General features: G+C 29.6%; 2 protein-coding genes across 2 annotated transcripts in view; both read left to right on the top strand.

The window, feature by feature from the left end:
* Positions 1–19,830, top strand: part of LOC108560203 (carboxyl-terminal PDZ ligand of neuronal nitric oxide synthase protein-like) — a 24,758-nt gene extending 4,928 nt beyond the window's left edge. The window contains exons 2-5 of the mRNA XM_017917658.1: positions 7,033–7,104; positions 7,867–7,959; positions 8,909–9,073; positions 19,801–19,830. Coding sequence (XP_017773147.1) covers positions 7,033–7,104; positions 7,867–7,959; positions 8,909–9,073; positions 19,801–19,830 — 360 coding nt within the window. The remainder of the gene's footprint in view (positions 1–7,032; positions 7,105–7,866; positions 7,960–8,908; positions 9,074–19,800) is intronic.
* A 175-nt stretch (positions 19,831–20,005) lies between these two features.
* Positions 20,006–23,510, top strand: LOC108560201. The gene is made up of 2 exons (XM_017917656.1): positions 20,006–21,403; positions 23,328–23,510. The coding sequence occupies exons 1-2, from the start codon at positions 20,756–20,758 to the stop codon at positions 23,508–23,510; spliced, it is 831 nt and encodes a 276-aa protein (XP_017773145.1). The 5' UTR covers positions 20,006–20,755.
* The last annotated feature ends 362 nt before the right edge of the window (positions 23,511–23,872 follow it).

The raw sequence follows: 23,872 nt of genomic DNA, 5'->3' as shown, positions 1-23,872 counted from the left end.
ATAAAAATTCTAAAACTAATAATTCATTCAATTTAATGAATTTATCCTTTTTGTTATGTAAAAACTAAGTAAAACAAAATTTAAGAAATATCTAGTATCATTTACTTTCTAATTATAATTACAAAAATAACTCGCATAGTGCGGCTTCGATCAGTACGGATTCTGTATTGTACGGTTTGAAAATTTAAAAATATTTACTTTTATGCTGTTTTAAAGTACTCGATTAGTCCTATATCAAACAGTGTGGAATATACTTCCAGTGCTGCATTAAGTAGTCGTGGGCCCCAGGCATCAAGACGTGGGCCCCAAAAAACCTCGTGCACCCTAGGCCTACTGTGTCTAATGGATAAGACAACCTTGGTAACCGTACTATGCGAGGTATATTTCTTTACTAATTCAAATACGAAAATGCATTTATTTTCTCTAACTGTACTTGATTGAAATGAAACTTTGTATCGGTAGTTTCCATATGAAACTCAAATTGTTCGGGGAATTTATTTCTTCCTGTAAAAGGAGTTGCAACGACTAACTTTTCCAATTTCTTGTGTAACTTTCGGAGTGCATCTGGAATTGGAAAGTTCCGGAAGGACGTTCGTTATTTGCTCAGAATTTATTAGATGTCGATGGAAAATATTATGATGGAATGCGTAATTGATCAGCGTTCTAATTGATGTTTGTACTGAGGAGGGGGATTAGGACGGGACACATTTTCCACCCAATCGATGATGAAAGCGTTCGCCCTTTCTACCGTGAAATATTAGCTACTTGGAACCGTATACTCCATTAAACTTGAGAACCGCAGACTGAGTTAATAATACTGTGGACAAATACACGAAATATTTGTTTGAAAGATAAATACATGGAATATCTACATAATTAATGCATATTTACTGAAATTTTGTTAAATTTCAAATCATTTTTTGTTAGTAATAATAATGAAGTAACAATTGTGGAAATACTTAAATTTAGATTATTAATAACAAATTTTTACTATTGGCTCTTCATATTTTCACATTAGTTTTGTGAACGATAAAACAAATAATCAGATAAAGCCTAGTTATTTAATGAAATATGGGTATTCGCGCCCAGAATTATGTTGTTAATGTATAATATACTTTATATTATTAAATCATATCATTTTCATGTTACTATTAGGTAATAAGTAGATACATGTTTTGTAAATGAACTAATGGTATAAATGAAATACTAACATATACATTAATTATAATTTATTTCATTCTTCATTTCAACATACTTTAATTAATTAAAATATTGAGTTAATAAAGATTATATTCGCATAATTTTGTAGATTTGCAATTAGATATTTACAATAATTATAGTTCTTGATTTGCATATGCTCGAACAAAAGCAGATTTCTCGAGTTAAGAAGACAATTATTGAAGAGTCCTTTGTGCTCGGTATAACAATTGAAACTGGATTCCGTTAGGAAACTAATATAAACTTGAATTCATTAACACGGCACACTGTATATAACTGCAATACCCTATAAACTGTTGAAGTTTCCTTTATTGTTGGAGTTTTCGGTGTGCGGAGTCGTTTAGGTGGGGAAAGGTTGTTGATAATAGAGGTAGTTCGAAGCGGGACGTGAGCCGCCTATAGATACACTTCTGCTCTACTCTACACTGCGCTTCTGCAGGATTCGGCATAATCGGATTTGAAATGCCGTAATGTAAATCGATCCATGGACAAAAGGATTTACGAATACTTGTTTCGATGTTAATCATCAGCTTCGATGAGGATTATTGCCTGAAATCTCTGTATGAATTCCGGTTGCGGATGGTGAAATGAGAGAATTGTGGGTGAATTTGGTAGAAAAGGGAAAGAGAGAGAGACAGAGAGAGGAAAAGTAATCCCATTCAAATAACCGGACTTTCGTTCGGGCTTAGATTGGGTTCTGGAACTGTCGCCGTGACCAGCGTACGGAGTGAGCCAAAAGTAAAAGTTTAATATTAAAGTCGCAAGTCACAGAAGGCTTTTATTATTTCCAATCTAAAGCTTCTTCCTTCAGAATAATTGCTTTTGCGTTCTGTTGCGTTGTGCTTCAATGTATTGTAAATATATTGATGGAAACTTTTTCGGTTTTAATTTTAATTAATTGGAAGACACTTTTTAATTGCAACTTAAATTTTAAGTATTGAAATATCAATGATATTATTAAGCTATAGAACTTAATTTATGTATTCGTTCCAGTATCTGTACAATGCATAATATAAGTGGTATAACACATAACCATCTTATCTATTAGGTACAATACATAGGGCCCACAAGAATTTTTGGGGCCCACACAAAATTATTGAAATTCAATAATACATATTTTGTTCTCAAGTAAGATATACTAGGGGTCAGAAGTTATAAATACAAACCACAATTTTGTAACTCAATACTACATAGAGTAAGCTATAATTCCACTGTTCTTCAATGTATACTTAGTGGTTGATTAGATATTTATTACTCCAATTTCATATAAGTTGGACTCAGGCATATTAACTACTCTTATGGAAACCTATCGTACCTAAATTTTTTAAAGTTGCCATTAATCTACCACGTATAAGTATAAATTAGTATGCCTATAACTCAAAATCACACTAGAACCACACTATATATTGTTACTATATACTAGTTAATTGAAATGTAGTAATATTACATAATTACAACTAAAAATATTTTACAGATATTTAAAAATTGAATATGATTACTTCGTAAAGATAAATTATATTCTCCATTTAAGCGAAAGTTCGCTTTCTATGGACATAATTGAATATTATTGAATCCCTTTACAGAAGAATCTTGATCATATTTAATGCCGACGTTATCACGCCAACTCTCCATGTTACAAAGAAATAGATTGTTACAGTTAATTCTAGTTATTTATTTCATAATACTCAAAGTTAATTAAATCTAATTACTATCATAAAAGAAACGTCAAAATGTATGTGCATTTTTTCTTCTTCTTATATATTCATGTGTAATGGTGCACAATTTGATACCCAACTTTATATCAGGAGTACCAACGATTAAGTATAACTTTCTAGACAGTGTGCAATTCCAGCCACCATATCAATTTCAGTCTCATCGTAATCCATGGTTAGTTAGTTGGTACTCCTGAGATATATTAAGGTCTCATATTACTCACAATGTCCATGCGGCAGAACAGCTTTTACTACAATATTTTTTTCGATTATGATCATTTTCTTCTATCTCTTACATTATTTAATTTTTTATTTCTATATTTTTATTCAAAAAATTAAATTTATTAATTACCAATGAATTTAAATTTAACAAAGTTTGTGGACTTATTTTATTTTACTGTTTGCACAAATGTATAAAAATGCAATGTATAACAATAATGTATTTTTATACATTTGTACAAACAGTACTCAAAATAACACCTTATAAGGATTAAATTAGATGGTTCATGTTACACAACTGTCAAATTATATCTGACATAACCTCAACAAAATAGAAATGTTGACAAAACAAAACAGTAAAGCTTCTTTTATGACACTTTGTAAAAAATAATTTCGACTATAATTTTGCTTAAGATATTAATATTTTACTGGACGAACAAAGGAAACAGGTGAACAGGAAAACACTTATAAAATACGTTTATATCGAAAATCCAGCTGTACGTGATCCAATTTAACGCTTGATATATTTACGTGCATCCGCTACGAAAACGCATTTAATGTGCCTTTTTAAATTATTTTATTTGTTTGCTTATATTATTTTCTACAATTTCATTTTATTTGTTTTGATGGCTCTGAATTAATGGAAACGCGGCCACTCGCTTACGAAATAGCGCCTCGCAGGCAGAACCACATCAAAGAAACGCAATTCAAATAATACACACGAGAATAAAAAAAAAACGTAATGTTCATTTGGATGAACGATTTTGACTTCATTTTTTTTTTCCTCTTCCAACAGCATTTGCGTAATATTAATTTTAATATTAACCTGAGTCGTGTATTATATAATGCGGTAATCTTGAGGGGGAGCTTTAAAAAGCGCTGATAAAAGCCTGAGCCTTACATTTCCAGCGGAGTTATTACTTTTTATGCGCGAGTTATTTTAATTAATGTTATCTCTGTGTAATTTGCTCCGAACGTGGCATCTCTTAAATCGTCGGATGGGAGGTTCTAGTTATTAAGGTAATAATTAATATTCGGATGAAGGTGCTGCTGGTACTTCTCCTTGGAAGTTTATTCTGCTGGGAAATTTATTTCCTGTAAACATGTGTGGCTTCTTGTTCACTCGGCTGAAACAGCTAGAGAGAGGATGAGGTTGATGATACGTTCGTTTTAATTATTAATATCTCCCTTGTGTTCAGCTCGGAATTGTGATAGCATTGATTATTGCACTGGCTTTCATTTTGGGATCGTGCAAAGTAATAATTACCTTGTATAGCTAGGATTTATGGTTTTCTATTTATTTACCATTATACCGCATGATGACAATAGGTTGTGTATCCAATTATAACCATTTTAGATGATTCAATGATAATTATTAATTAATTTTGTATATTACCCACTACTTTACTAGTTCAAATCTGTTATATTTTAGGATATTTCTTAATAAGTTAGAGGATTTATATATAAGTTTTCATAATAATGAATATAGGAAACAGTACAAAAAGACAGCTCAATATTTACCATAAAATCTCAATTATACTCGAGATATACTCGTATAGAATTATTAAAAAAGTAATATTTTTTGATCAAATATTTTAATCATTTATTAGAAAATTTGCGTGATAAATTTTAGAATTTATACACGAGAATGTATTACATTTGCAGTGTTTACATCTAATATGTCTTCAATTGTAGAAGGTTACTTTTTCATTCGAATAAATGTTCTTAAACAGCTCTAACTAAAACAGTTTCCAACACTTGTATTCATTGTTTATTCCACTCAATTACACATATTACTTTCGAAATACGAAATATATATATACATATAAAACTTTTATACGACTGCAAACTTTTATTATGTATCGAATCTTCAGTAAAACTTTCGTTAATATTGGTAGGTATACGCGATAAAAACTTAACGTTGAAGTGTTCGGCTCTTCGATCAAAATAGTTTGGACAGCTTCAATAAAATTGGTATTTTGTTCGAGAGTAATATTGAATATTATATTATACCAGCGTTTCTCAACGTTTCAACATTTGTTTGTAGTTGTACTTCAACCCAATTCCTAAAAGTATTTCAACAGTTTCTCACTTTGACACAAGGTGACAGCTGTCATTTTGCAAAATTTGATGACAGCTGTCATGAAGTTTTAATTGTAATTACGTGGTTGACTTTAATTCTAGAAGTTTATAAATATTTTATTTATGTTTTTACTAACATTTCTATTTCCTGGATATGTATAGATGTTGTCTGGAATTACACACTTTCACTCCATCGCTCATAACCCACAGTATTTTCAAATCTATAATGCTGTTAAGTAAATTAGTTATTACCTTTGAAAAATGTTATCAATAATTGAAAAGTTCATTAGTGGTGCAAATCTTGAGGATCATTAATTAATAGCAAACAAATTTTAAGTAAGATCAATTGTTTTTTTTTAATAATGATTAGGACAAAATGTATATGTTTTAGGAATTTTGTATGACAAGTACAATAAAGTGGAACAAATCTTGAGTATCATGAAATAATAGCAAATAAAATTTCCTAGTAAAAACAGGAATTTTCAATTAGTAAAGTCAATAATATTATTTGTATCTTTGCAAATGTTGGGATTTTTTAAATTTTATTTTTTTAACTCAATTCTTTGAAAGGAGTTATTTTAACTCTGCTTGGTTTAAAAAAAGATCAAATATTTGGGTATATTTTTAGTTTTGGTAATTGGGTGAAAAATGCAATAAACTGGAGCGAATCCTGAGGAACATGAAATAATGGCAAATAAATCTTCTGGTTAGGTTCAAAGGAAGATGTTATTATACGTTCCATTTGGATGAATCTTCGTGCGAAGATGAAACATAGTGCAGTGAGAAGGTAGAGGGGAAATTCGTAAGAATCCTTTGACTCCGTCGGGAATCGCGTGTGATTTTAATTATAAACACGTCTTGTTGAGAGTTAAAGAGAGAAAGAGAGAGAGGATGATCATCGTTATATACGAGTTTATTCTTGTGTTTGCGTCTTGGCTCATCTAGTAATAGCGTAAACACAAGTACACAACAGTATCACCTGTGTCGGGACGGTCGTGACGTCATCGAGCGTCGCGACGTCGTCTAGAAATAAACGGCGTCGCGGTTGTAGCAGCTCCATGCATATACATACACGCACACAACACATACATATATATTTAAGTGTGTGTGTGCGTATATATGGATGATGGCGTCGTGCATTGACCTTCCACTTGTTGTATACAGCCGCCATCTGCGGGCCGTTAGCTACAGTTCACCACTAGGAAATGCAACCACATCTGCAAGAACTTAACAGCAGTGCATAAATGTTTAACATATGCGCTAGCAATTGCATCGTTCACATATATTTGTATACCTTTAAATATATGTTTAAAAACAATGCACTGTTTACTCACCTTTATAATCATGCGAAATTGAATCTCGTACAGAGAATGTAATAAAGATGCTGCAGGATTCCAGCTGGTTTAAAATTTATGAGCGACTTCATAAATTATTCAATTCGAAAGAATGCACCTTTGGCTGTCTTTTACATTATAATGGCATACCTTAATACGGTTCCGTTCCCACGACCTAAGTTAAATAGAGGCCTCAGCTGGTCCACTGCTAAAATCCAATAATGACAGTCTTCTGGCAATTTCCTGAATAAAAAAAGATGTTCAAAGTGTTCGTTGCACCTGTTGCCTGGAGCTTATAAGAAAGCTGCTCCAAATATGTGGATGTAATGTATGAAAGTTTCGATCCCATATGCACATTGCATAAAGGATATTTGTGGATATTTGTGGGCTTAGATTATCTAATAAATAAACTATATTAAAAAAGTTGCATAAAATGAAACTAATATGTTTTTTTTTTATTATTTCAGTATATTGGATGTCTCGATGTTCCCCGTCCGACCAGCAGGGTTGAAATCGTGGCTGCCATGCGACGGATACGAGTAAGTAGTTATTCAACGTGTCAAGTAACATGTTAAATAATGTGCACCTACCTTAATAACAACTAATGACTTTTATAACAAATAATTATAGGAGACAAGTACATATAATTGACTTCATGTATTTGTCCTTTCTATACCTCCTAAAATAAGTATCTTATGTCGAACAGTGTGTACCTTCCTTAATAACAATTAATGCCATTTATATAAATAATTATAGTAGACAAGTACAGATAAATGTCATCAATATTTGTAACCTGTACAAATATTGATGTATAAGTTGTTTATGTCGTGTTGTGTGTACTTACCTTAAATAATTATAGGAGACAACTACATATAATTGTCATCAAATATTTGGCCCTTATGCAGCAGTTGCTTATGTAGAGTAGTGTGTAACTACCTTAATAACAACTAATGTAATTTATATAAATACTAATTTACTAAGATTTACATACATTCTGTATGGACTACTCGATACTTGACAAGTTACTTGCATTGCGCAATATATATAAAACTTAATATAAAACCCAATGCAATTGCATTGAAGTTAATTTGGAGCGACTAATGAAAAACCGTAAATCAAACTTTTACGCAATATTTAAATGCAAAGTGGTTTTGCTCGTAAATTACTGGTTTATAGTTGTGGCCATGTCTCTCCTATAATTGTGCGAGGCAAACCTAATAAACCGTATTTCTGTGCGACAATATTCGATATATATTATTTATTTTATTTAATGATTGTATCTTTCTTTGTTTTATTTATAGTACGAGTTCAAGGCGAAAGGCATCAAGAAGAAAAAGGTGACAATAGAAGTTTCCGTGGACGGAGTAAAAGTTACTCTCAGAAAAAAGAAGAAGGTAAGTTGTCTTGCTGGATGGGATAGTTGTTGTTTTTGTCGAGTTTATTTATTTGAAGAGTACATTTCCAGTTTTTCGCTGCGAAGTGATAATAACTTTTGAAAACTTTCGGACGTTGAAGTGTTAAAGTTTGTTTTACACATATATTTCATGCTTTATTTCTATTAGCTTGAAATAAGAATCTATAGAAATATGGAAACAAATTGTAATAAAAGTTTTGGAAAAACTTTGTGTATAAGAAATAAGAAAAATTTTCATAATTGCGTTCATTTTCTATTAGATTAACAAAAAATCATACTTATACTAAATTAAAATTGATAATTTTCAATTGTACTAAATTTTTATAAGTGCTTTAGTTTCCAACGAAACGTAAATCTGTAAATACGAAAACATCACCTGATTCTTGTTTATTTACAGATATTATTAAAAACCGTTGTACAAGCTTAGCTCGAAACGTCAGAAATAAGTTTTTTTTGTGTAAAGATGAGTCAATTCCAATAAAGCCAGGCTAATCTTTCAAAGCGGTTCGGATTCGACTTTGAAGCTAAATAATGTCTGTTTCAAAACTGTGCCTGTCCGAAGAGAAGAAAAATAGATTGACGAGCTACTCCGAGCATTATATGTGTCAAATCCAAACGGACCTTGCATAACTCGGAAGAGACCTACATTAGTGTATTTACATTTTTTTTTTAATTTTGTTTCTTTCTCAAGATCGGATGAACAAATTTTATAATTAATTACCACAAACAAAGTTTCCTACACGTTTTAAACTTGTGTAACCTAATTTATTTTTAGCTTTAAACTAGTTTAGTTTGATTATTTTACATTTATAATGAGTAAACATATAACAATAATTTACTTTTCTCGTTATTCTCATAAATAAATAAATAAAAATAGCTGCTAACTTTTTGAAAAATGCAAATTTATATTATTTTTTTAATTGTTTCAGCGAAAACATTGGTTGGATGAAGGAAAGCCTCTTCTGCTTTCGCATCCGATTTACAGAATTTTCTACGTCTCCCACGACTCTCAGGACCTGAAGATTTTCAGTTATATCGCTAGAGATGGATCCTCAAACGTCTTCAAGTGCGCCGTCTTCAAATCCAGCAAAAAAGTACGTATTCTTAATTGGCTACACATAATTCTCAAGTGAATATACATTTTTCAAGTGTATTGAATTGGTGGATGCGCCGGGTATTTCTTACTATTAAATACTTCAACAAGGATATTTTATAATAAAATAATATAAAATATAATATTTTTATTAAATCTGACATATTATAAAAAAATCTTTATAAACCGGAAAGAAAAAACTAAGAAAATTTATTATTTTCATACATTAAAAACGAATAAAAAAATCTACTACATGATTTTGTCCTTGGAAATAATTGTTGTGTTATCTTTGAGTAACAATGAAACAAAATATGAATGGATTGAAATATTAAATAATTATAAATTTTTTTAATAAAATTATTTATTCAAACATTTATTTCGCAAATCTCACATCAATCAATTATTTCATCATTATTTAAAGTATTTTAAATTTAATTTTGGTTGGTACTTATAATTACTTATGAGAGTAGAATGTTCTCTACACCTTTATTTTTTGTAGTTTAAAAAAATATTAAATTTTGTATTATTTTATATTATTGACTATAAAGAAACAGTTTAATATTAGTTATTATTAGTATGAAAGTAATACTTAAAAATGTTTTTTTTTTTCAATTATTGTTTATTTTACCAAAGTAATAAATCTTCAGATTTAAAGAGTTTCTTGGAGGTTTATGGATGTAAATCTTTTAAGCACTTCTTGTTTTTTTTTCTGTTGGAAACACATGCGATGTAAAGTAATGCAAAACGTTAATTTGGGTGTGAATAAATTTTTTTGGTGTACGTGAAGGAAACAGAAAAGCAAGCAAGAAGACCGAACGCGTCGCTGCCAAAAAGTGTATTGTAGCATATCACGTTTTCTATTTGGGTTCATTCTTATTTCCACCGTTGTCATCTTTTTATATAGCCTGACATTGGTATAAAATTATCGCCGATACAATTTGGGTCATTGATACCCGTATATCACATATACGCAGACACATACAAAAACTTACTTAACGTCCGATGCGAAATTGTATTGTCTCCTTTCCAAACCGAACGACGTCACATTTTCCATATGATGTCATCCTGGGATTATTGCCAATGACAAGTTAAAATGATACGCGACAGAAGAAAAAGAAAAAAATATATATGGACAGAGAAAGAAAAAATAAGAAATATAGAAAGAAAAATGTAAATACGTGTGTTTAAATAAATATTGTGCAAGAGGTGTGCACGCTCTGCTGTCCGTTATATTTCACTTTTACATGTTCAAATTGTAGCAAAAGCTGCACTTTTTTTTTCGTTTCAGTTTCAGTTTTCTTTCTCGAGCTTAAAGAGATTGAAATTAAGTTTTTTTTGTTGTTGTTGGTTGGATTAATTTATTACCCGGAAGTCGCGTAACGTTGCATTTGTTGTTCGTTGTGCTGCGGAATATGGAGAGTGCGACCATAAGTTATATTTGTAGTAAATACCGTCTCGCACTATGAATCAACAATGCCTGGATCTGCCAAAAACTTAGATTACATTATATATGTGTTTTATATTCTTAATATATAGCGTGTTTACGTGTAACATTACACTCATCATCGCGACTATTAAATAAATTTCAACGAATAAAAAAAGCAAAACGAAACAAAAAGTTACACTCAATAACAAAATCGGTTATAAAAAAAAGCATATATCTTGAGAATCTAAGAGAATTTCCATTACTAAGATTTAATTTCTGAACTAATAATATAATAAATTGTGAGACAACATCACTAAATTTGCTAAATCGATTTTGTTTATACTTAAATACGCAATAGAAAAGAAAATTTTGTCGTTGCGTCAAATCTTCGAGATTTATGAATTTAAACAGTTTTTTTTTCAAAAGCAAATTCAAATTTTTTTTAAGAAAATAATTTACTAAACAATTATTTATTAAGTCACATTGATTTAGAATTGAATTTGATATTATGATTTATTTTCTGAACTCATTAAATAATAAATTGCGGAAATTATAAGAATTCTACAACATTTCTCAATTTGTTAGATTATTTGCTGAATCGATGTTGTTTATATATAAATAAATTTAAAAAAAATAGAAAAATTTGTTGTTAGACCAAATCGTCAAAATTCTTGTTGTTTTTCGGGTGATTTGTAGCAGAATTATACAAAAAATGCAAAGAGTAAAAGGTTGAGAAACGTTACATTCTAATACTTAATCATAATTACACGTTGATTTAAAATTGATTTTTGTGCGATTTTTTATTTCAAACAAAAAAGAAATTTATGAAACAAGTCTGAATGTATTAATTAAATAATTTTATAATAATTAATTATTTCTTAAGACACGATTTAAAGTTGATTTTGGTACACAAAAGATATGTATCTTACGATTTGAAAAATAAGGTATAAGGATTTTTTTTAAAAGTTCAATAATAGTAAAGTTTTTTTTTTTTGAAACAGCAGACGAATATTCGGTTTATATATAGAAATCATGTGAAAAAGAGTGCAATTGGCTTCGAGTGGCATAACTAAAACTCGGAATGGCATGCATTGTAAACAAATGCAATCGAGCTTGGAACAGTCATAAATAAGCGGAACCGATTGGCTCGCAGTATTTTACGAGCGCTCTGATTGGCCAAAATTAGCGACCGTGCGACATCGTAAACGATTCGTTGTGTGAGTCAAGAGGTCGACATTCTTGATTACATACAGCGTATTTTTTATATCTTCGATATAAGACGCACTAAATACAGCAATGTCTTATATAGTACGGCTTCAATCAGTGCGGATTCACTATAGTCCGCTTTCAACATTTTAAAACAGAGTAAATTGTAGTTGAGTAAAGAATAAATAAATTTTTAAAAATTGTACATGAAATATTTATTCCGATTTCAAACAGTGGTGGAACAACTTATCCGCACTAACCGAGGTATTGTAGTACTTTGATGTTGTCAGGAGGTTTAAATGTTGTTTATAAAGAAGGATTTATAAAGAAATTTATGTTATATAAAAATTTATAATATTTTTATTAATTTATAGTAAATATTTCCAACAATGAATTTTTCCGAAATAAGAAGAAAAATGTTCAATATAGAAAACCATTAAGCAAAACTTTTATTGTGACATAATTTGTAAATTATCTATGAAAATACTAAGACTGGTATTAAAAATTAAACACGTGTCTTACATAAGATATGAAGGTTTATAAATTGTTGTTATTGCATCACAATGCTGCTGGGGGTTAAATTAAATTAGGACAGAGATAAAATCTGAAAACACCTGAAAATGATATTTGTTGTGCAGCTGCTAAACTTTCCGCTCATAATAACGTAAATGTTGCCAAAAAACATGCACAACTATTTTGATAAGTTTTGTGCACTTTTAGACATGATAGTTTACATTTATTTAAAAACTTTTTATTACTCTAAATTAAAATAAAGGGGAAGCATATAGTGTAAAAACGCGATTAGTACTAAGTATTGAAATAAACTAAAAAAAAATGGATGTTCTTATTAATTGATTGATGTAATTAGTTTGATACAAATAAATGAAATATAATTTGGTAAATAATTTAAAAATACTAATAATATTATTAAAATTATAATTAATAATTTTGACAAGAAAACAATTTTTATAAATTTTTTGACGATTTGTTGTTTCTAATATTTGACAAAATTTAATGTAAATAAAAGTTTTAAAACATTTCTATTAAAATTATTGAAAAATTGCTTTAAATGGTCGAAAACGCATTGTGTCTGCATCACGACGAATCAAATTGCTTTGAACGTTTAAACAATTCTTATTGGGCCACAAAACGAGTGATTTTTTCAAATAAGTTAAGAGAGTAATAAAAGTTTAGTTGAAGCTGCGAATCATATCGGCAAACTCTTAACCAAGAATCGGAAACTCCCACCTTCTTTAGGTACTATTTTGTTGATGGATAAAATCTTAATAATGGTTCTTTTATTCAATTTTATGCGATTTATTTTTCTATGTATTTTATTCCTCAATTATTGCGGTTTCAAACAGTCCGGGATATTGGCGAAATCGATTATTGTATTGCTGTATTTAGATATTGTAAAATTGTGATTTATTTATATGTTAAAATAATTTAATTTACAGATGAATGCATTGAAAATGCCACCGTTATTATTATGCAAAAAATTAATACTGTAAAATCTTGATAGTGAAGTGGTCATAAAACAAAATTGTATACAATTTACACACCGATAACTGATTTAAACGGACGTTATTGAAATTTATGCGTCGTAAGTGAATCTATGAAGAAAATTGCATACTTAAGGTATTAATCTTCGATAAATGTGCGCGTTTATAATATATTGAGAATTTCATTGCATCCATATTTCTAAGCGTATTATTATCTTGTCTCGCACTTATGTAGGTTGCACGATGCATCTTTCATTGGTTGCGTTATAATGCGAACTGTTTTTCGCGCATTTTATACCTCATATATCACCCGTTATTAAAGTTGCTGTTACATTTGTTGCATCCACGGATTCCATCGAAAGTAAATCTTCGTTTTTCGCAATAATACACTTCTACTGAATGCGTTCCCAAGAACGAAGTGTTACCCAATCTTGCTAAATTCAGAAATAACAAAGGTTACGCAACAAGGAAATTTTGCGTCTCAAGAAAACCAATTACTTACGCTTCCTACGCTTCCTAACTTAACGAATATTAGTAAACGTTGCACCTGATTTATTATGCAACGTGAAGTAATTTGCAGTTTAAGTGTAGAATTAAAATAATGCATGTGCGAACGTTAAATAAATATAGAGACCATAACTTTGTGGTTTTTATATAGGGTGGACGGTTGGAAAACCGTTTTGCGAGCTTTCGTTTATCTCGAGGTTAATACTTGACCATAAAAAGCGACGTCTCTAAGGGAATTTTGGAGCATAAAAATATATTTATTGGTCATCAAGTGGAAATTGTGTAGTACTAGTAGTAGTCAATGGCCTCCATATAAAGTGATGCGATAGTAAAACGAAAGCATTGTTGGCTTTTAGTAATAGTAGTGGCATTAGTCTGTGAATGAATAAATTTAGATTTTTTGCAGTTAAAAATAACAATACAATAGTGGCATTATACTGTTTGTAAGTACAATGAACGCATTTTGTTTTACTTAAATTTAACTAGATCAAGGTTTTCGAATATAACTTTGTCATTAATTTGATTGAGTGAATACAGTTTGACCTATTTTAATTATGTTCATTTTGTTGATTCTTTAACACAATCTTTAAGACAATAAATTAAGTATGTATAAGATTGTATTGAAAATAAAAATGTTCATGTAAAAGTTGATTCCAAAAGCAAGAAAAATCACTTTTATTTTTGTTCAAATTCATCAACTTCATGGCAACATATGTATAATATTAATTACGATGAAAGAGCTATGGTCAATAGCTAATAGTTAATATTCACAATATAGTGTGGCTTCGATCAGTCCGGTTTGAAAATTCAAAATTTTAATTGAGATAAGGAAATATAAATTCTAAAATATTGATTCAAAAACTATTATTTTTATACATACATGATCGATTTCCTTTTGCATGTATTTAGTTCCTCGATTAGTCCGTTTTCAAAAATATATTGGCGAGGTATTGATTTATAATCTGTATAAATACACACATGATGATTTTTTTTTGTATGTATTTAGTTCTTCGATCAATCCGTTTTGAAAAAGATATTGGCGAAACCGGACAATGCGAGGTATTGATGTATAATCAAAATAAACTTGAATCTAAGGAAATGAAGTTATAATTAAATGACATCAACATTAGCTATATTTAATATTATGAATAAACATTGAGATATACGTAAACAATTTTCTTTGAAAAACGTCTGAATAATATTTTCTATTTTACGATAAAATGGAAAATAGTTCAAATATAAATATTGATACTGTGAGAACTAAATTCATCCCAATTTTCTTTAATAAAAAAAAACTGCGTACAATGTGTCGTCAATTCTGCACTTACAATGAACTATTTAAAAATAGACTCTAGATCCTTGTACACACTATTTACGAATAAGCCAAACTAATTTTTAGAACTATAATTCATTGGTTTAAATAGCCAAAATCCTTGGAAACGTTTCTCATTATCAGGTGAAAATTTTCTTAAATTAGATCATACTTAGTATTATTTAAATAGAATCTTGTTACATTGAAAAAAAAAATATCTACCTGTAATAAAGAAAAAATCAAGTATGTAAATAGAAAGAAACTATGGTAGTTATGAAGACACTAATAGTACATAGATATAAAGTAATACAAGTAATTGACAAGTTACTTGCCAAATGGCGATTTCTAGCAACAGATATGATTATTAGTTTGAAAAATTTGCCAATTAATTAGTGAAATAAACTATGGTAATCATGGAGATATCTCTCATATCTCGTACATTCAAAGCGATACATGTACAAAAATACCTCGCATTGTGCGGTTTATATCAGCGTGGTTTCATTATAGTACGGTTTGAAAATTTCAAAACAAACTAAATTTGATAGATCTATTTTTATGTTTAAATGTTTCCAATTAGTTTCAAACAGTGCGGTATATTGGCTGTACAGATTAACCGCACTATGCGGTATCAAAGATATTAAAAATAATACTTGCCCAATTTCATAGATTTTAAAATATTTTTTTGTCGAATCAAGACGTTTAATGTAGCCAATAATAGAAGAAGATTATGTAATAATAAACAATAGAAATTATAATTTACATATTGCGTTTTTTTTAGGTATCATAAACTTTATAATTACAACACTTCGAAGAGGCTTCTGGGTCGTGAAAAAAAATAAATCGATTAAAACGTTATGTAAATCAGCACAAAATACAAGAATCATAAATCGACTTTAAGAGACAATTAACGTACACTACTTTCGCGCTTTGCGATCCGGACCACCGTTTGAACTTGCAGAGCGCTATTTTTAGTAAACATACGTGCTTAAAATTGATGAATATAATTCTACAATAGATTTAAGTACTCTATTAAATCCAATTACGCGGATTCATGGCTCCACGTGTCTGAACAATAAACATCCACATTTTATGATGGGATTTGCTCGGTTTTATTTTATTTCCAATTTTTTCCCCATCTTCTTCTCTGTCTCACTCTTCTTTTCTTATTTTTTCTTCTTCTACTACTTCTTTTTCGGCGTACTTTTCCCCACTGTGGATTTATTTTCTTTGGCCCAGGTCCGTTACATAAGCCAACGACAACGTGTTATTCTTTTTCGCGTATAATTCTTCGTTCTCGACGATTTAGAAAAATAAATCGTCTCTTAAGCGCCGCTTCCAGTTTTAAACAAATTCTGAATTTTATATGTATATCTTTTATGTGTGTGTGTATAAATCGAGGATCCTCGGATTGTTTTGTATGAAAAATATACATGAGGCGACGTTATTAATTGACAGTGAATAAAATTAATGATTTGTATCGACGAAAGACCTCAGAATACATTTATAGATTTCTTCTATTATTTTTATTTAATGTCATAATTATTAATCAAATTATGAATTTCTCTATTTCTCATTGACATATTTAAGTGAAAATTTAGAAAATGTATTTATATTGAAATAAAATTAATGTTAAAGCCATACCTCGATTAACTTAACCTCTGATAACGAAGTCCGTAATTGTCCTAAAACAATTTAGCGAAAAAGAAGTCAGTAAGAAATGGTGAAATGCAAAATATGGCCAAAAAGTTGAGTTACAAGAAGAAAATAAGATTTAAGATATTACAAAAAAAGTTTTTCAGGTGGCTCAATCAATAGGTTTAGAAAATGACGTTGAAGAATGGTAGGATGTTAGGATGGTAGAATTTTATTAAATACAGAAGATGGTGGTTTTTCAGTTGAAAATTTAGAAAATTTTGTAGCAATGAAGACAAAGAAAATCAAGACGTAATTAAAGCAAAAAAAAATGTTAACTAGCAAAGGTTTAAAAGGAGATAATACTGAAAATGTCTTATTTTTTTTAGTAAAAATTATGAAAATTTTAAAGAAATGTTAGTATTTTCACCTTTGAAAACTAAGTTTCGTTTAACGAAGAGATTTCGTTAAATACTCCAAATATAACAACATTTCAAAATATATTTTCAGTATGAAATGTCGTAATTAAATGAAAGTTTGAACATATTTACAACGTTTCTGAAATCGAAGTTTCGCTTAACGAAGTAATTTTGTAGAGCGTATACCCTTCGTTAATCGAGGTATGGCCGTATATATGGTTGTCTTTGATTATTTCGAACTAATTAAAAACATCCAATTATACCCATAAAATAATTTATAAATGCTTTAATTTAAACAATGTTTCCAAAAAATAATTATATTTTCAATATGAAAAGCATATTTTCAATTTCAACAATATTTCCAAAAATAATTATATTTTCAGTATGAAATGTCTCAAGTGAATCAAAATTTCGCTTAACGAAGTAATTTTGTGAAGCGTATCCTACTCGTTAATCGAGGTATGACTGTATTTGCTTATAAACATAGTATATTCTTTAATTATTTGTTGGTTGTATTAATTAAAACAACCAATTATTACTTTATAAATAAAATTACCAAACTTATCAAATAATTGATAAATACTTTAATTTTAACAAAATTTCCAAAAAAGTAATTATATTTTCACTATGAAATGTTCCAATTGAATGAACGTTTGAAAATATTTTCAATAAAGCAAATTAGCTCTCCATATAAATTGAAAATTTGGTCGCGTATGCAAATTTTATAATCCATTTGATGTCCGTTCGAACAATGCATAATATTTATTTTGTCGGAAATAAATTGCGAATTTGCATTTTAATTATTTGACGTTTTCATTATTTTCAAATAAAACTCATGTATTTATGTGCGCGTACGTGCAGACAAATTACCCAATTAATGTAATTAATATTAATTCATGTACGGATTGAACTGCAATCGCTCAGCCATTTCAATTATAATAATTTGAATGATCCGAAAGCTGTAAATACTTATGTACAGTTTTAATTGTGGACGAAAAGCAAATTTCAATTAACAATTATGGAGTAAATCGTGTAGTCTCTTACATATGTAATGTGAAATTACATTAATTTTAACGTCGTGTGTTTAGTAATTAAGTTTTTTTGTTGATTTAACTGCAGATCCAATTAAGTTACTGTAATTAATGAAAGCTTTAATGATTTACGTCCGAGCTGTATGTAAATTTTAATTGTGGACGAAACTAATGAATGTAATTGGAATAAAATCGTGTAATTTTTATAATTTTTATGATAAAATTGGGACAAAATTAATTAGATTTTTACTAAAAAAAATAATTATAAACGTATGTATCTACTACCATATGTGGTTTTAATATTTTATTAAGATTTAAGAATATATCAAATAAGAATAGAGAAATACCTCATATAGTGCGGATAACCGATTTCTGCAGAAATGTTTTAATGTTCGGAATTGAGGACTTTAAAATTAAATTTACAAACCGGACTATAGCGAATCCAGACTGATCGAATCAGCACTAAGCGAGGTATTGCTGTATATCCAAATAAAGTAAATTATTTGACGTACACGTCGTGTACTGTTTACCTAGAATAACATGTTACAAGGAAATATTTATGATATTTCGTAATTTTGTAAGACGAATATAATGAAATTGAATATATTGGAAAAACTTAGTAATTATATTAACCGTACTAGTCGAGGACTTTTAAATGAAATTTTCAAACCGACTATGTGAATCCGCAAATAGAATGTAAGTAATTTGATTTATACTTCCTGTACTACTTACCAAGTACATTTTACAAAAAAATATTTATGATGTTTGGAAATTATGTAAGTCGAAAAAACTTTCGTGGATTCAATAAATTTCTATAAAGTTCCAAAAACTTAATAATTAATTAATTAAAATACATATGATAGAAATGCATACAAACTATGTTATATTTTATCTGCATTATATTACTTATTATTTGTTAAACATGAAATTTGAAAATATTTAGTACATTTCATACTAAAATTGACGTACAATTGATTGCTATGATTAGAAAAAGGCCGCCAGATTTAAAACTAGTCAGTTTTAAAAATAGCCTGTAACCTAGCTAGTTTAGTATTCGAAATGCTAAATTGAAAACGTCAATTAAACATTGTAAGGATTGAAAAAAAAAAATAATTAGTGTATAAAGTTATAAAGTATTGTTAATTACATTAACATTTATGAGGAAATTTTTAAATTTGTTAAAAAATAAGAAGTATTACATAATTACAGTTATTGAAATAAAACAAATAATCTTTGTATCTTTATAAAATTTATATTTTTACGTAATATTACGATCTAATACTATAATTTTCGTATTGTCTTTTGTAAAATATAATTTATGTAATCTATTTTTCGAATTACAATAAAATCTTTAATACAATAATTATGTAATTACATACATTATTATGGATAAAAAATTATGATATAAAAATATTGGTTGGAAGAAAAATGTATGTAAAAGATTTCAATTTGTAAAAGGTACGTATTGTTGTTGGAAATAACGGTATATATTGGAATGAATGTAAATTTAACTTTAAGAAAAGATTATGTTCATAAAATATCAGATATTCATTAATAATAGAAGAACGATCATAAAGATGCGAGTGTTTAATTTGCGATGCAGTGATTTATGTTTCGATGAGGATTACCACTGTTTAGCCATGTTTGTACAGAATCATATTTATTGCATTTTTTTCATATTTCTTGTATGTAGGTTCTGATTCAAGATTACAAAGATGATTAAACGATCCGATAAATTATCAGGCATTAGGCGTCTGCGGTTCGCGTATTTCCATCCATCCTTCTCACTCTCTCTCATTCTTGTATTTATTTATTTTTGACTCGGTGTGTTTCGTAAAGCGTGTATATTTAGATTCGAATTTATTTAAAAGACAAACACGAGGAAGGAAAAGCAAAAGAAAAACAAGAATCGGAAATCTTGTTTGTCTGCGTGCACTTCTCGCCGTTGTATATACCTGCCGATGAGGAAAAAAAATAAACCACGCGAAGTGCACCCAAAGCTAATTCCTCTTCTTGTCTGTACGGTATTTCGGGTGAGGATGTGCGAGGCCGACCGGCGTCGCGACGCCAAACGGCGGCGACGTTTAACATCTCGCAGCACTTTTGGCCACCTGGCGTTCGGAGCGTCGGTACGCGCCATAACAATCTTGAATCTATAAAGTGTCGGGTCGCGGTACCAATTGTACTTTTGCTGGACACAATAAGGTCTTCTCGCAAAAACGTGATCATTTGGTAACCGAAAAGTAGGTGTAACAAACGCAAGCATAGTTTTATTGCAGACGTCGTTGGATGCACGCAGGTCGGGACGTCGAGTTATGTGCGTGCAAGTTGTAAATTGTATTATTAAAGTGTTGTGTACGTTGTTTTTCGAGTATCTAAAATAAACGCGAGCTGAAATACACTCTCCGATCCCGCCTGGATTTTTGGTGGTATTGTTCCGATGGTAATGATACCGCTCTGCTGACTATCACATGCCAAGTTGTCCGTCCGTCCGTCTAGCCAAATATAATTTACGGAAGTGTACACGTGCTGGCCGATGTGTTTTCACGGACGTTTCCTGCGATCCGGAGAATTCCATCACTAGCTGCATCGAATCAGCATGAACCGGCTTTGACGGCTGCTAGATTCAAAGTAATCGTTTTGGTAGGATGAGCAAGAAGAGAGAGCTGATGGCGAAGACCAGGCATTCCAGTTTAGAGATGACCGATCCTGAAGTTGTCGTCAAAGAGAAAAAGAAACAGGACATGCTCTCGAAGGCCAAGAATAAACTGTACAACTTCGGCGATGCCATCACCAAATCCAATAAGTACATAGACGAAAACAGTCAGAAGAAGTCCAGGACGCAGGCGACTCTCGATTATTTTTTCAAGTCGTGCCCAAACAAACCGGACAAGAACCAGATTTACTCGAATAACAGAGTTAACGCGCAAAACGGAAGCCTGAAGCGTGCCGCCTCCTTGCAAAAACAGCACTCCGTCGGTTCGTATCCCATCAAGTTGGATCTTCCCGAAGAGAAAATTTATAACTCCTCAACCATTTCCCGTCTTCGACCTGCTACTATCTGCGTGGATAAGGTTAACGGTGAGCCAAGAGAAACTGCTGCTTTAGCTCTAGAAAGACCTAGGAAGAAGCTGTCCTTCAGAGAACCGGAGATCATGGGATACGCGATGCAAGTTAATAGCAGAGACAGGCGGATGAGGAACGTGATGACGCCGGAAATGAAGAGGAGCTCGAGCGTTACCAATGGTGATGTGCGGCGCGTGCCCAGCGTCGATTTAGAAGACGTCGATCTGGAGGTATAAATTAGGTTTTATACAAATAACAAAAAATAACGGTTTTAATACTGTAATTTTCAATACAAAATATAATTAAAACAACTAAAAATTATGCTTTTAGTTTTTATTTATTATTTATGGAGCTACAAAAATATATTCCAAATAAAATCAATGAAATGACAGTTGAAATCTGTAAAACATATAAGTTATATAATTTCATTAAGATCATTTCTTAAGGAAATATGATTTAAAAAAAACATGAAATGTCCACTGAATTATTACTTAAACTTGTTTTTATTCTAGATATAAAATTGTCTAAATTAACAAATACTCTTTCATTGTCTACTGAATTTAGTTTTAATAGTTTTCAGAATTTCAAATATCCGAACTAGACATCGATCTGATATTATTTCTTACTTTTCTTATAATATGTCAGTGTCTATTTTTGATTTAATGTTAAAATGAGTACGATTTTAAATTTTTACATAATAAATACTAAAAAAGTATAACAAAAACCGGTTTACAAATTAAAACCGTTTTTTTTTTGGAAATCGATTTGCTTAATATACATTGTATTATTGTTAGTGTAGGCCCGATTATTTGGATGGTCCACGATTTCAACATTTTGATAAATCGCCAGGCATCATTAAAACGGCCAATAAATTCGCAATAAATTCTCGAATTAAAACTTTAAAGAAATAGATAGAAATTCGGCGAATCGCTTTTATAGCACACTAATAACGTTTACTCTTCTTTCTTTCGCCTTTTTTTTATTTACACAAGGGAAAACTTATGGAAAATTTATCGACGCTTTGTTATGTTCTCTAAACGCTTTCAATATAAACTTGTCTCTGTTTGTTGCCTCAATACATTTAGTTTTATTATTGTTATTGTTAAACACTTCTCCATAATCATTATGTTTTACTGTTAATTTTTAAACATAACTTAAATTTGTAATTAATTATATATACAAAAATCAACCGTTAATATTAACAGTATTTTCATCGTAGAAGAAAAACAACATATCATAACTTACAAAAAAAATCAATTAATTACATGAAAATTCTTATATAAAATATTTAGACGGTTTTCTTGCATTGCATTGTTTCTAACAATAATTATAAAATCTAATAATTATCTCATTAACAAAATAAATTATATGGAAAATTGTCGATTTCTTTTAAAGAAATTGAAATAATCTTAAATATATTTGTTGTTATTACAAATATTAATGTTTACTTCACTATACGTGATTATCAATGACTTGATAATTGCTTTCCTCTGTATTTCTGTGTATACATTTTGATTAATTGAAATTGTTAACACAGGAAAATATATAAGTTAATTACTTGATTGCTGATGACAATGTAAACTTGAAATTTTGGCTAACATTCGAAAATATTCATAAACACGTATTCTTCTCTGAATTGTAAAAGTATGGGCCAATTTTGATTACACTTTTGGATTGAGCTCAACGCTGGTAAGAATAACCTATTTTCCTGCAAGTGACAGAAAGAAACTGATAATATATTGTACAAATTCTCTGTACAAATTACTACAATTTCATACAAATTCTATAAAAAAAACTATTATTGTTAAATACATTTTTTTAAATAACATATTTAATTATTGAAACTTTTTAATTAATTAATTTAAATTTGTTTAAACTAAATGTAATAAAATTACATAAATATTTAAACTGAAATAAAAGTTTTGACGTTAAAAAATCCATCATCAATCATTTAAGGCAAAACAAATAAATGTACATATACACATCATTCGCATTACCTGTTGCGATTTGTTTGATGTGATGAATGTTTATTATTTAATAAAAAGTGAAATAAATGGTGCGTAAAATATGATAAATAAACCTCTGTGAAATATGTTTTATAAAATGCTTTTATTTCACTATTTCATATACATTTTATATATATTTTTTTTTCAGAGCCAAGCTATGCGTGTGGTACGCACCGTTGGGCAAGCATTCGAAGTGTGCCATAAACTATCAATTACCGCTCCTGAACATGAAAACTTAGATTACGACGACCAGGACACTCTCACCCAGGATTTAGCGAGCGACCGGTTCAGTGACATCACAAGTGATAGGCCTAAAAAAGGTACAGTTTAACTCTAGTTTATCTATTGGTTAATTATATCTTACAGTTAACTTTAATAAATGAAACTTATCATCTGGTAGATGAGTTTTTAATCTTCGTTGATTAATCTCATTATAAATTCTTTAATTTAACAAATGGTATTCTCAGATTATTTTAAATATTTAATAAATGAAAAAAATACGTTATTGATGATTTCAAGTAGATTTATCTTTTACCTAATAATTGCAAGTATCAAGATTATTATGATTTATATAATGCCAAGTTCAAATTGGAATTCAATACGCAAATGTTAAGTTTATTAGATTATTTCATCTACAGTTATACCTCTCATAGTGCGGATAATTGGTTTTATATACGGGACTATTTGAAAAAG

The sequence above is a fragment of the Nicrophorus vespilloides genome, unplaced genomic scaffold, assembly GCF_001412225.1.
Source record: "Nicrophorus vespilloides isolate i.1.1-1 unplaced genomic scaffold, Nicve_v1.0, whole genome shotgun sequence".
Lineage (NCBI taxonomy): Eukaryota > Metazoa > Arthropoda > Insecta > Coleoptera > Silphidae > Nicrophorus > Nicrophorus vespilloides.
This window is presented reverse-complemented; position numbering and strand designations above follow the sequence as displayed.